This window comes from Typha latifolia, chromosome 13 (genome assembly GCF_019914945.1).
Source record: "Typha latifolia isolate L0001 chromosome 13, TyphaL0001v2, whole genome shotgun sequence".
NCBI classification, from domain to species: domain Eukaryota; kingdom Viridiplantae; phylum Streptophyta; class Magnoliopsida; order Poales; family Typhaceae; genus Typha; species Typha latifolia.
The window spans coordinates 2,901,285-2,915,450 of NC_133098.1; the positions used below are offsets into that span (position 1 = coordinate 2,901,285).

General features: G+C 37.2%; 3 protein-coding genes across 3 annotated transcripts; 1 reads left to right on the top strand and 2 right to left on the bottom strand.

Moving 5' to 3' along the window:
* Positions 1-1,087: 1,087 nt before the first annotated feature.
* On the bottom strand, positions 1,088-2,576 carry LOC140800034 (uncharacterized). The gene is made up of 3 exons (XM_073154663.1): positions 2,243-2,576; positions 2,003-2,073; positions 1,088-1,744 (listed from the first exon to the last, which is right to left on the bottom strand). Exons 1-3 carry the CDS (start codon positions 2,483-2,485, stop codon positions 1,225-1,227), a joined length of 834 nt encoding a protein of 277 aa, XP_073010764.1. The 5' UTR covers positions 2,486-2,576; the 3' UTR covers positions 1,088-1,224.
* Positions 2,577-6,012: 3,436 nt separating this feature from the next.
* On the top strand, positions 6,013-8,020 carry LOC140800456 (thioredoxin-like 3-1, chloroplastic). Its single transcript, XM_073155261.1, has 5 exons — positions 6,013-6,554; positions 6,707-6,781; positions 7,475-7,541; positions 7,640-7,657; positions 7,743-8,020. Exons 1-5 carry the CDS (start codon positions 6,247-6,249, stop codon positions 7,842-7,844), a joined length of 570 nt encoding a protein of 189 aa, XP_073011362.1. The 5' UTR covers positions 6,013-6,246; the 3' UTR covers positions 7,845-8,020.
* A 1,734-nt stretch (positions 8,021-9,754) lies between these two features.
* On the bottom strand, positions 9,755-14,157 carry LOC140799512 (uncharacterized). The gene is made up of 2 exons (XM_073153844.1): positions 13,358-14,157; positions 9,755-9,979 (listed from the first exon to the last, which is right to left on the bottom strand). The coding sequence occupies exon 1, from the start codon at positions 14,141-14,143 to the stop codon at positions 13,415-13,417; it is 729 nt and encodes a 242-aa protein (XP_073009945.1). The 5' UTR covers positions 14,144-14,157; the 3' UTR covers positions 9,755-9,979; positions 13,358-13,414.
* Between the last annotated feature and the right edge of the window lie 9 nt (positions 14,158-14,166).

Consider the following 14,166-nt stretch of genomic DNA (forward strand, 5'->3'; position numbering starts at 1 on the left):
TTGAAGTTTACTATAACGCTTAAGTAACTCTTGCAAGCAAACGAGATGTGGCATAAAAAGCTGAAATAGCCAACAGCTTGACGATATCCATTCTTGTATCCTTTTTTACAAACTTCCAACTCTGGGGCAGCACTCTTCTTGCTTGTGTTCGTACTCAAGTATTACGTGAGCCCATTTTGTCCACATCGAACCCCATATGGCTTCATCTTTTGTGTCGTTTCCCTCGTCTTCCAGCTATTCTTTTGAGTATGGGTCAACCGGATTTGGTTATTCACATGCTTGATAACAATATTTCATCTCATAAGAGAACCGAAAAGGAAAATCAATTAGTGCAGTTCGGCTTTCCAAAATTCAGATCGAATCAATTCACGGAAACCATATATTCACTCGATTTCTCTTTCAATTTCGATCCAAGATGAGATATTTAATTTTGTCTGTTCTCTTTGTGCTCTCTCCAGTGCCTTCAGTCTTGCAATATATGATTAGGCTGATGGCAAGTGACTTCAAATTTTAACACCAAGATGCATGCACATATGCTGAGATGAATCAGAATGCATTTAGATTGCCAGTGGGTCCCCTCTTCCTTTGTGTGTTGACGTAGCAGTAACTCACTGAATGCCATCAGCTCAATGTGTGCATGTTGTTGCTGTCCACAAGCTGCAAAATGTACTGCATATATTGTGCAGATGAGAGAGCCCTGTGAACTCTCTATTTGCTGGTTGAATTACATTTACTTCTATCCAAATAGTGCTCCTAAAACTCATGACCATATATATGTTTCTTTATATATATATATGAAGTTACATAAAAAGATGGCCTCAATGCAGGCCTGCACCTTTTCTACATCATATGAACCTTTCAGAGTTATAACCAACATGCCTTAATCTTCACAACATCCTACAAGAACAAGGTCACAAAACATACTAATGCATGCGTATGTATATAGGACAGCAACTAGAGTATATATATCCTAGTAATGCTAGTTGCACCAAACAGCAAAGCCATGCCTTACTCCTAGTATAGAGAACTATAGGAGATAATGGATATGAATTCTTGCTATCCATCTGATCAGAAAAACCACATCAAATGATACAAGGACTAGCCATTTCTAATATTTAATCTGAATTGTTGTTCAAACACAGAAATATACACCATCTTCTTCCCATTGCTAGTTTCAGGCATCACAAAATTGAAACTTAGCCGCATATGATTACTCTTAAAATATCAAACCATGCGCTCAGCTCTACCAAAGTATTTGTCGTCTTCGCCGAGCAAACTGTTGATGGATCGAGCCTTCACCATTCCAATCTTCTTCGCTGTCTTCCTCGCGCCATTCTCCTCTTCATCCATCTCCTCCTCCTCCTCTTCCTCCTCCACATCAACCCCTGACAACTTCGGCTGTTGACGTGTTTCGCGCTTAGTGGTACCGAGTTGACCTCGCACGCTGCTCATGCTCCTTAATCTCCCCTTCCCCAAATGGTGCTCACAAAGGGAATATCCGACTAGTGTTTGCTGGCAGCAACGCCACCCTCTTCCATTCACTCGGCTACACCTCGAACCCTCCATTAGCATAGCTGGGCTCCTCCTCTTCTTCCCATCCTTCACCACCAATACATCAATATCGCATGTCTTGCTCTCACTGCCATTACCCTCAGTGCAACCATTCTTCTTTGAACTATTTGGTTTCACCTTCTCCTTCATCTCAAGAATACTACTCCCTCTTTCCCTCCTCTTGCTTCCTTTCCTGGGAATGCAATTAGATGCCCAAAGTGGGATAGAGTCATAGAGATCACAAACCCACATCCTCCTATCTCCTTCAATGGCTGTGCATGTGTGTGCTCATAAGTGTGTGAAGGCTGGATGGGATGGGAGATGGTGGGGATGTCATGATGGTCCATGCTGGCATGCATGGTGTTAGCTAAAACTTAAGATGCTTTACCCTTTCCTTTACACGGACATGTATGCATATAACAAGGCATTTTCAAAAGGGAAAAGAGCCTACCTCTTGTTACTATTAACTTGGGTGCTGGAATCCACCATCTCCTCCTCTCCCTTCTCCTCTTCCATGATCACCTGCAACAAAGCCCAAAACCCACATCCAAGATTTGGGTCCAAACTCAAAAGTTTGAGTTCTCCCATCAACCCCCATTGCACCCAGCAAAAAGAGAAGAAGAAGGAGAGGAGTAGAAAGATGAAAGAAAAAGAAAAAGGAAAAGAAGAAGAAGAAGAAGAAGAAGGAAACCTGCAGATAAGTAGGATCAAGAACGGGTAGATCTTGGAAGGCCATCTCGGAAGTATCATTACCCAACCCAAGGGGGAATGTGGGTAGATCTCTATTTGGGTGCAACCCTTCTCCTTCTTCTCTTCCTCCTCCTATAACGCTAACTCTCTCCTTTGAGTCATCTAATCCTCCATTTGGTGAGTGGAGTTGATCAGATGGATCTGGAACTGTAGAAAGAGGTAGAGGTCTCCTCCGGATCCTCATGGACGATGAGATTGGGAGAGAGAGCGAGAGACAGAAGGAGAGAAAGATTTGGGAGAGTGCAAAACCCCACACTCAGGAGAGAGGGGGGGCTAAATAATAAAGAGGTGGGGGACTTTATTTTTAATTTAATTTTGTTTTGGGATGATTTTATAATATTGGATGGATGGGTATTAAAGTATAGATAGAGTAATAGAGATAATTAATAAAGGAGGGGGGGGGGGGAGGGGAGGGAAGGGGAGGTGCAGCAGCAATTCCAGCACTAGCTGTGAGGCACGCACAGGAGGGTGGGGGAGGCCTGACGCGGAACACGTGCGGTCGGGAAACCGGGAGACCGGCTGGTGTCGGTGGATCGGTAGGGGCGGAGGGTGTAGGGAAATTTATGAATTACACCCTGTATTTTTGAGTTCATCATTATTATTACTTTTTTACTTCGCCTGTTAGCACGCAAACCCTTCGTAGATAAGATAAGATTATGATGGAAAATTTTATTTAAAACCCTAACATTTACATGATTTGTATCTATATTGAAACTTATTACAACCAATTAATTGGCAAGGGACTAATGATACTATTGGTATTTTTGAGAAGAGTTAAATATATATATTTTACCTCATTATAATTTAGAGTAAAATTATTTTACTTTCTAAGCTTTGTTTAAATTATAATAGTTAGGTTTTTCATCTAAATTTAACAATATTTGTACCTTTTTAATTAAATATTATTTATCAAAAGTAGGGTAGTTTAAGGTTATATAGTCATTTCTTTTATATTTGCAGTTTAGTTGCAAAGAGGTGGAGTGATTTGGTTCGATGTACAAGTTAGTCAAATGTATTCAACCCTTTAAAAAAAAATAAAACTATTTGATTTTAAAAATTAATTGCAAAGAGGATAAATTTTTTTCTTAATTGCTAAAAACTTAAATTAAATAAATTTATATAGATAAAAAAATATTGAACTGATCAATATTTTTGCTTAGAGATAAAATATCAATTAATTTTATATTTTTAATAAAGCTAGACTCTATTTGATTTATTTCGATAAAAATAAATTAGAACGGTAGTACTAGTTTGGTCAAAAACGCTTTTATCATAAATCTATAACTAGCTCGAGTAGGCTAAGAGGTGGGAACGAGCAGCTGATGATAAATCCATCTGGACCGAAAAATTATCGCAGTGATAGAGATAGGGAGGGCGTACTTGGTCTCTATTCATGGATAAGCGGGGGACTTATTCCTGGATAAGTCCCCTAATCAGGTAACCAAATTCCACGTTAGTTATAATAAGGTCTAGGCCTATCAGGAGAGGAGTACGACATGCACGTCTTAAAAGACTGGGCCCCAGAGAAAGGAGAATCCCTCGATCGGCCCACTCGAGTTCTGATGGGCCGTCAAAATTATTAAAATAAAATAAAATAAAATAATACGCACTCAAAATTTAGAAGAAAAATAATATCTAAAATTAGGCCCAGTTGTTTTTTTTTTTTTTTTTTTTGTAAATATAATCCCTTTGTTTTTTGCAATAAGTGGTTTCTAAATTTTTTTATAGTTAGTTGTTATGTTTTATTTTAAGGGCTTTTTTTATATAATTGCCACTATATTCTTTAAACTCTTTCAGAATTTTTTCTTAATTTAGACCGTGAAATATTTATCAATAATTTAATAAGATATTTTTTTTAGGTTGTGTTTTAACTATAATTTGTTAGATTTAACTAACGGATAGTATTTTTGGAAAAACACAATGATTTTAGTGATAATTATGATATTTTGAAAGTTTATGGTGGCAATTATGAAAAATTCTTTTACTTTATCTTAGTGATTGTTTTTGTAAGCTTGACGTTAGGGAGAATAATTTTAAAAAGGTAGCAAACCAGTCACAGTTACAAAATAATAAACTATATGGATCTAATATTCTAACCTATAAAGTTTCATATCAGATGAATCTCTTTTATATAATTGAAACCATTGGGACTAATTTAGTTAAAGAAAGAATTTTATAGTTGAAATCGAGTTTTTGACCAAACTAGTCTTGTTCTAAATTTTTTTTTACCGAAAGAAATTACTATTTAAACTTATTAATAAATGAAGTTTAATTCACTGTAGCTCTAAGACAAAAATAATAAATTAATCAATATGATCAGTTAGCATTTTTATTACGATGAATTAGACCCTATTTGTTAGTAGGATATGCAAGATTTTGATGTTATAGTCGACAAATTGAGGTTTATAACTGAAAAGTTTTAACTTAATATTATCCAACTTATTTAGCCGGCCAATTTTATTCTGATTATATATTTTAAGAAGAAAATTTTCCCTTTTTTATTATTTTTTTTTTCTTTTGTTAGTAGAAAAGTACATATAGTGCAGTAGAAGTCTGATTGACTGAGCCAAAACTACACCAACATCTCTATTGGAATTGTTCAGTTGTCAGTAAGATTGAAACTTGAAAGAGCTGGCTCACATCGCAATGACATGACTACAGTTTAGTGCATTCAAACTCTCCCTGTACAACATTGATTGCCATGCAACTTCAGCCTTTCATCTGTTCTTCTTTTCTTGTCAGAAGAGCATTGCGTCATTTACTATTCCTTTCTTTCTTTATTTTTTTAATCCTACGAGAACCTTAGGTTACACTATTAATTCAATATTGTTCTAAGTTATCACATTGAATTAAACTATTAAGCTAGGCTTTCACAATAATAATTCTAAGAATTAGAGATGGGAATGCAACCACCTTAGTGTTTAATATTACTTTCTCATCTCACTGCTCATGTGATAGAAAAGGATTTTCTTTACTATCATCTCAGTATAATCACTGCTCTACTCTTGGAAATATTTATTTATTTTTCCCTTCCAAGGGAAATGAGTTCCCCCAGTTATTTTTTTCCCTACTGAGTGATGCTGAATCATAGGAGTAGTAGTAAAAGTTAAAAAAGTATAATATATAATTATTATTAATTAAAGCATATAAATGATTACAAACTTCATAAGATATTTTATATATCATTTACAAGAACATTATAAAAGATTCCAAGCATTTGTACATTGAAATCATCTAGCTTACAAATTCTAATTAATTGCGAATAAAAAGTATATATACATTGAAATGTGTAATTAGCTACTTAACCAGCTCCTTTTAATAAAAAGAGAGGGAAATATACTAATAAGTTTATTATTTGAGATAATTACGCTAAGACTCAGTGAACTATTATTCACTTTTATATGCGCTCTTATTGTTTTAGGTACACATTGACTTTTTAAACTATAGAAAATCTCTCACTCTTAACTATGTTAATAACAAATGTTAAATAGTTATTTTATCCTTAAATTTTCTCTTTTTCCCTCTAAAATAAGAATAAAAAAGAGTAAGGATGTCTTTGTAAAAATGGGCAACAGCATAATTATTCTCGTTAATTTTTTAGAATAGTACAGGGTGAAAAATCTAATTTAGATAAAAATATCTCAAATTTTGCAATTAGAACCCTCCAACGAAGCCCAAGATATTTTATCACTCGGTGGACCCCAAGTCGATGCTTTTGGGCCACTGTGCGTCCTCTGCTTCGATTCCGGATAAGCCTCTGGCCTTCTACGAGTCTACTTTTCTCTTTTATTTGAACGAATACCAAAGCGGAATAATGCAAGCCAAACAATCCCCTTATCCCAGCTCGGTATTCCATAGAAATATGCTTCAATCGGAGCTTTCATCCACCCCAATTGCTTAAAGGCGCCACCTTTTCCCACACGAAGCAAGACCCAGATCGTAAAAATGGCAGTTTTGGCTCCCAACTCTTGCGTCCTCTACCGCGAGCTCTGCCTCAGGGATCCATGGATGCAGCAATCCAACGGCGGGGGATGCTCCTTGGTTTCATCGAGGGGTGGTGGAGGATTAGCCGGAGTCTCGGATAAGGTGAGGACGAAGAGGGGAGGGTGGAGAGGAGAGGTAAAGGTGGAAGCTTTTTGGCAGGATGTTTCGAGGCCGACGTCGATCGAGATGGAAGCCATTAGCGGAATAGATGATTTGGATGAGATCCTTCGGCAATCGAAAGACCTCGCTCAGCCCATCGTAATTGACTGGTTAGTAGATTTAGAGGATAAGGGGGTTTATCCACGAATACCTTTCCATTTATCACTGAGTGGGAACTTATTCATGGATAAGACCAATGTTTTCCTATGAATTTCACTTCTGCGTGGAATAAACTTTTTGCATTATGATCTTCTCTTATCAGGATGGCTGCTTGGTGCCGGAAATGTATATATATGAAGCCCAAATTGGAGAAGCTTGCAGCTGAATACCACCCAAGGTTTGTATAAATCCGAAGCAAGCAGTGTAGTTTATTGCAATATTTATTCAGGGAGAAGTATGGAGGATGACATATCCTAATTTGATACACCTAGAGAAATATCTTATCGTACTTCAAACCAGTGTACATAAACTCGAAATCTCATACTAGACTGGAAAGTTAAATGAGCGAAATCAAGCTGAAGACTCGATATATATATATAAGTCTAAGATAAATGTAAAGCATAAAAAAATCATTTATCTAGATAACAAAGGCACTAATTTTTAGCGCATCTATTTATTTTACAAGCAATTTTAAAGATGCATGATTGCAAATATTATAATGGTATATGACTCGCCAAGTTGCATAAAACTGGGTTCGAGTTTTGAGTACTCGACGAGTTCGACCTAATTCGGAAACGAGTTTTTGAAAAATGCTTCAAACATTTCTCTTATTAGGTTTATACTAGCAAAACTAATATAAAACAGCCTAGTATAAGTTTAAGTCCATAAACTGTGAACCTGTGATGTAGCAATCCTTAATATCTTCTATTACTTCATTTGAGATTTAACCTCATATGACTATTACATTGTTATTAGAATCAGATATACAATCTTGATATAATACAGTCCATAAAAGAAACCACCTCTATGCAATTATCCTTATTTGTTTTTGCACTACACAATTTAACATTCTCCCTGCTTTGTTTTGTAGAATTAAGTTTTATTTCATCGATGTGAATAAAGTTTCTCAAGCCTTGGTGAAGCGAGGAAATATTTCAGTAAGTTAACCATTATCTCATTTTCCGTCATAGATGTTTTCCTCTCTATTTCTGTCTTATGAAGTTTATTAACTTTTGCCTTTCTGATTGATGACCAGAAAATGCCAACTATTCAGGTACTATTGAATCTTATTAACATTTTCTCATATCAACTTCTATGTAGTCTAAGAGAAAGATTAACTGGAAATGACTGACCTGCAGATTTGGAAGGATGGAGAATGGAAAGCTGAAGTAATTGGAGGTCATAAAGCATGGCTTGTATTGGACGAGGTCAGGGAAATGATTCAGAAGAATATGAGATGAGTAGCAGTATCTTTCTTATAAACCATAAGCCATTATTAATTTTTGAACAGTATACATATATATATGTGAATATGATGAATAGAAAATACTTCTCTCTGGTGTCTTGTAACTTTGAGATTAAATTTCTCCTTGAATATTCTCGAAATGCTAAAGGAATGAATTCCTTATTTGATGAACTTTACAATGCTACAAAGAGACTAATCAACCATACATATATATACTAACCACACCTTCAACTTTGCCTCTGATACAATAAACATTAATGTTTGCTGAGAACTACTCCACATATTTGGCTGAGGAATTGCTTCTGACTCGAAGATGCAACGAGGAAGGCAAGGGGTCTTCGCTGTCCATGGGAACGTCCGAGATCGAAGCCATCAAGCGTCTGATGCTCATCGATCGCATAGGCTTGAAACTGAGACTTCTCATGGGAGATTTGGAGAAGATGTTTGATGACTTGGTGAGGATCAAATACACTAGAACTTGGACCAGCAAGAAAACAGCTACGTTTTGTAAGACATCATTGAGCTCAAAAGAGAAGAGGGCTTCCATGGCCATGGCTGTTTTGGGATATATGCAAGAAATATGGATGAAGAAGAAATGGATTAGCATGATAGGATTATATAGTTCTTTGCTTTACAAGATGCCACGCAAGCAATGATACGTTTAGGTTTCATCGCTTTCTTGAGAAGCAAGGAGAAGTCTTCACGTTTTCTAGAACGAGGCTTCTTTAATTCTTAGGGGAAATTAAATTGGATTCTGCTAACTTAATAAAGTGGGATTAAGGTAAGCCTAATGGTATTCAAGATTCACGAGAAGTGCATGGAAATAGTCTAACCTTGCAAAAATGGTGGATTTATGATGGACTTTTCAAAACTAAACTTGGGGAAACTAGTGGTGAAAGCTAACTTTGCCAGGCAATTCTCTCAGATGTGATGTAAGATCGTAGTTCAACGAAGACTTGAACAGCACTTAGAAGACCGAATTGAAAGAGGAATTTATTTTCCCATGGGGAATCTTTCTAGAGAAATAGTGACTGCTTAGAGATTTATGCAGCCTATGAATTGTTTGGTAATGAGACTTGTAATACAGCTGGTCTTTAGTTAGGGACAAAGGATTGTGTAACTAGAAAGGCCTTAGATTATGGACGCGTTTTGACAAACTTGCAAGCTAAACACAAAATAACCTTTTCTACTTTAATGTATGGGCTGTTTTGAAAAAGATAAAAAAATAAGAGATAATAATCCAGCATGTTCATTATCTCCCTGTACTACTGCTACACAATAATAGACTGAATCCAAAGTAAGCTTCTCCATTCAAGTGAGCTGGAAAGAACTAGAACAAGATAAAATAAAGTCTGACACTCCTTAAAATAAAACTTTATTTTTCATTTTTCCAAGGAAATTTCCCTCCAATTTCGGCTCAGCTGGCTGCTCGGTTCTACGAGAAGTGCAAATTATCTTGCAATTCTAGAAAGTGATCAAAGAAAATTGGAGCAAAAAAAAATTATTCATGGAAGCCAAGTCGGCTATGTCTATGAGTTCCCTACGGAACTGCAAAAGATCATGATGACAGCTCAGACGATGTCTTCATAGCTAAAACATTCACAACACTCGGCAAAGATTCGTGATCTCATACAACTTTTACCTCCAAAATTAACTGCTGAAGTATATCATTATCCCTAAGTTATTTCGCTTCAGCATGTCAATATCATCAGATTGGCAACAAAGATGGCTGCCCTGAGCCTAGTATCAAACAACTTTCATAGGATATGAGAAAGAGCCATAATAGCCTCGAATAGTTTCAAGAGAGGACCAGTTGCATATTTGAATGAAGCAGGGATGCTGAGTCAATAAAATACTATTTGATCTTACTCTTTGTAGCAAAAGCATTGTTACATCCAGATGACCTGAAAGAGGAAATAACAGCATATAGATTTTTAACAGTCATGAAATAAGTTTGAAGACATTTACATGGTATATAGTAGCAAAATTATCATGAAAAGCGAAGTAATTGGTCTGTGCAAAGCTTTATAAAGTTAAGAGTATCTAGGTAGAAGGATGCCTTTTGTGCACAGCATTCGGTTGAATATATTACAGTGACAGGCTTTTCCCCAAACAGCTTCTACGAATAAACTGCGAGAAACACAAAGCAGCACGATATCAGTAACAAGAGTTGGAAGGCTGTCACAACCATGGATAGAATATGATAGAAAAAACAATTAAATCCTAAAGGAAAACATCATGAAGTTCCATTTACTTTGTTCTAGCTTGTGGTGTTGCAAGTAAAAGCAATTTACAAGAATGAACTTATTTGCAGAGGCTTTTTATCATGAGCAAAATCAAGGTCAAATTACAAAAGTCTCTCACTACTAGCTTTGAATGAAAATCCACAAGTTCATTGGCATATCATTTAAAACCTCTAACATCCAATACCTAGGAAGAGAATTCTCTTCTTCGATGCAGATAGGAGCATATGAGGAGTTTGATGTATCATTAAAGTACTTAAAGGAAGGCATAAGAGCCAAACAACAGTAGAAACCTGACGGTTAAAATTTGGCATTGGATGATTCATCTTAGACTATTCATCTCCTAAATTATGATGCTGTCTTAGTTCTGATACACCTTCCATCCAAAAATTTCTTTCTTCTTCCTACTTTAATCAAAACAAGGAGAAACTCCAGATAGTAGATACTAAACAACCTCTATATTACATATTATGTCATCATACCTTGGACAATAAATTGCACACCCTGAACCCAAACACCCATTAAAAATACATCAAAAGAAAAAAAGTTTCACAAGGCAATAATAACAATATCAGTTGCCCCTCAATAGGAAACACAGACCGCTCTTGTTTCTTCTCCAATATTTGATGACTCAAGCTTAATAGTTCTCCTGTTCTCACCCTATTCACACTTACAAAAAAGGTACTTTTCAAAACATGGCACAAGCTTTGTTCCTTCATGATTCCTATGGGAGCTTTATAGCAAGTAATTCCCACTTAATTCCATGTAAATATAGATGCCAACAAGTTAACAGTTAACACTAGTGTGAATATCTCTTGAGACCATCTGTCACTAACCATGAGGTCCTGAAAATCCTGACACTGAAAAGAACAGTAGCTCAGCAACCACAGAGGAGACAAATAGTTTGCATCATCAAATATCACTTATTAACCTTTTATAATGTGTTATCCACAGTACAAGTGACACTAACGTGACTAAACATACAAAGATGGAACTTTGGCAGGGAAGAACTAGCAGACATAAATGACAGATGAACTATGTCGAATTCACAGACACATTTAGCCTACATATATTCAAGTGTTGAGTGTCGACATCTTAACTCTTGACACACCCATGATAAATATAATACCAGTGAACTGAGAATATGAGGTACAGGAGTTATAAAGAACACGAGATATATTTTCATCATATAAACATGACATCCTTTTTTTATACTCTTTCTTTGCACTCTGACAATGTAGGACAAAGCAGTAAGTTTCAACTTTCAACTGAGAAAATGAATGATGGGTGGTGCACAAATATTATTAAGTAGCTGGTGTCGTTGCAGAAGCTAATTACAGGAGATAAGAGAGAAGATATGATGTGCGTTGCACAGGAAAAAAGTCTGCAAACTCAGAAAAATGACAACTTTCAACTATAACTTGTTAGTAAGCAGACATATGTAAAAGAATGAGAACCAAGAAGAGTAAAAGGGAAGGAGCGATCTAACTAAGAAAAAGAATAGCAAGACAAAAATAAATATTTTCATTTTTACCAAATATCTAATCAGCTTGCAGCAGTTCTTCAGCAACCAAAACAAAGTCAATATCAAGTAGGAAGACATCCTTTTAGACTACAAAGGAACAGCATCCATAATATCCCCTTACCGCATTTATGATCTGAACATAAAGATTTTTCCAACAAGATGGTCCATAAAACTCATTTTGCAAAATCATCAGCAAACTGGTTTCTAGTTCAACCAATTTGGTCAACTAACTGTCCAAACTAGAAATTCCACTGGATTCTAGCTTCAACTGATATGTGAAGTACGGATACAAATATGGAACACGGATATGATTCGGATATGTCAATACAACAAACCTTAAAGAATAAGGGTATGATAAGCCTACGATACGTAACCCATATATATAGATTAGTGAACTTGTGTATTTTGTTCTCTTAATTGACGAATTCTATATTATTGTTGTGTATGATAGTCTATATAAGAAGATCTCCTATTTATCCATTAGAAGAACTACTTTTCATAACAAAGAACTAGTGTTACATATAATATTACTAATTAATGCATAAGATAAACAAGCAATTCACTCTATAAATTAAAATAAATTGGCAATTGTAACATGATTTCCTAATATAGATCATAAATTAAAAAGCAAACTCAAATCTTTTCACAAAGAGAAACCTTCTAGATTTGATAACAAAATGAAAGAGAACAGTTTTCTTCATTCTGTGTTCTGACTCATATTAATAAGAATCTCAAAAGTAGCCAAAAAGTATATAAGAAATATCCAAGAAGTATCCACAACATTAATTTTATTTTGACCTTCGTCCATGCATTATCAGCTTTGGCATACGAGCACCTCATCCAGATCCTTAAACCTGATTCTCAAGTTGAACAGCCTTTAATATATCCAGTCCTAGAGATGTGTATCCTTGAATCTAAACTCTCTCAGAAACAAGGAAGAGCTGGCTAGAATCTTTACAAGAATTATGAAGGAAGTCATAAAGCTGCTCTTTCATTCCCATGCAATCTAAAGTACATCATGTAAGGAATCAACTGACGACCAGCTGAAGTGCTCATCAGATTGTACAGATTATAGCCTTTCTTGTAAACCAGTTGAGCGATATTCCATCAAGCTACTGAGTATCTACTAGAGTTCCATATGAATGATATTGCTCTTGATTGTTCACACAAATAATATAGGGAAATGTTTTCAAAGAAAATGAAAAATGAAAAAAATTCACCAAAGCTCCAACATAGCAGAACTCAGCAATCTAAAAAGTAAAAACTTCAAAGTCACCAAGCGAGGGGCCAAAGCAGTCTCTTTCAGAAACCAGAAGCCACCATTTTGCCTATCCACCTTGGGTTGAATTCAGGTATCAGCCATAGATTCACAATATAGAGTGCTAGATTAGTCTATGCAGCATTACAAACAATGATGCAGCACCTATAAATCTTTCTATGACTAAGATACATCCTCACATTTCAGATAAAAGCAGAGAATCACTACTCAATCAAAAATGCTAGCTACTAATAGGGTAAAAAGGATTAATCTAAAATCTTAAATAACAGATACTTTACAGTTTAAAAGAGCAAATTGAAATTTTAGTCCATCAAACATTCGATTCCGAAACTTTCCGAACTAAATAACCTCCACAACTTTTATTTTAGTTATTCAAAGAACCCACGAATTCAAGTTCCACAGAAGTGAAAACAAATCCAAGGAAAGAAAGAAAGAGAAGAAGAAGCAAAAAGAAATCCTACCTCATATCCCTGCAGCAGAAGTAAGAGCCTTCAACCCGAACCCCAACTACTCCAGACTCAATCGAAGAACCTATCTTCAACCTCCGATTCCGGCGCAGACGTTGGCGTGGCGAACACCATCCGATTCCGCCGCCTGATCTGCCTGAGAGCCGTCCTCAGAGCCCTCGCCCCTCCTTCCTCATCGTCCTCCTCGACCAACCTCCGGAACAGCACCGACACGTGATCCACCGCCGCCGCCGTCGTAACCTCCGCCAGCGCGGGGTCGTCGGAGGGGAGCCGAGCGCGGCAAACGGGGCAGGAATTGTGGAGGGAGAGCCACGGCACGATGCAGTCGGAGTGGTAGAGATGGCCGCAGGGGAGGCGGCGGGCCGAAGAGACGAGGGAAAAATCGTCCTTGCAGACGGCGCAGGGGAGGGAGGAGGAGGGATCGGCGACGTGGACGGTGGGGATGGACTCGATAGAGGACGGGGAGGCGGGGGAAGGACCACGTTGGAGAGGTGGGATTGAGGAGGAGGAGGAGGAGAGGATGAGACGGCGGAGGTAGGATTCGGCGGAGAGGTGAGGGGGAGGAAGTGGAGGAGATGGGGAAAGGTCGAGGTCTTGAAGGAAGTCAGTGTGGCAATGGGGACAGAGGGGAGGAAGAGAGGAGGAGGGGGCGAGGGCGACGGTGGTATCGCACTCGTGGCATCGGAAGGAGAGGGGGGATTGGTGTGTGGTGCTCGGGGGAGACGAGCGGATTTCCGGTGCGGTGATGGGATTCGGGGACGAAGCCGTTGAGGAAGACATGACTCGCGCGAGGAATTAAGTTC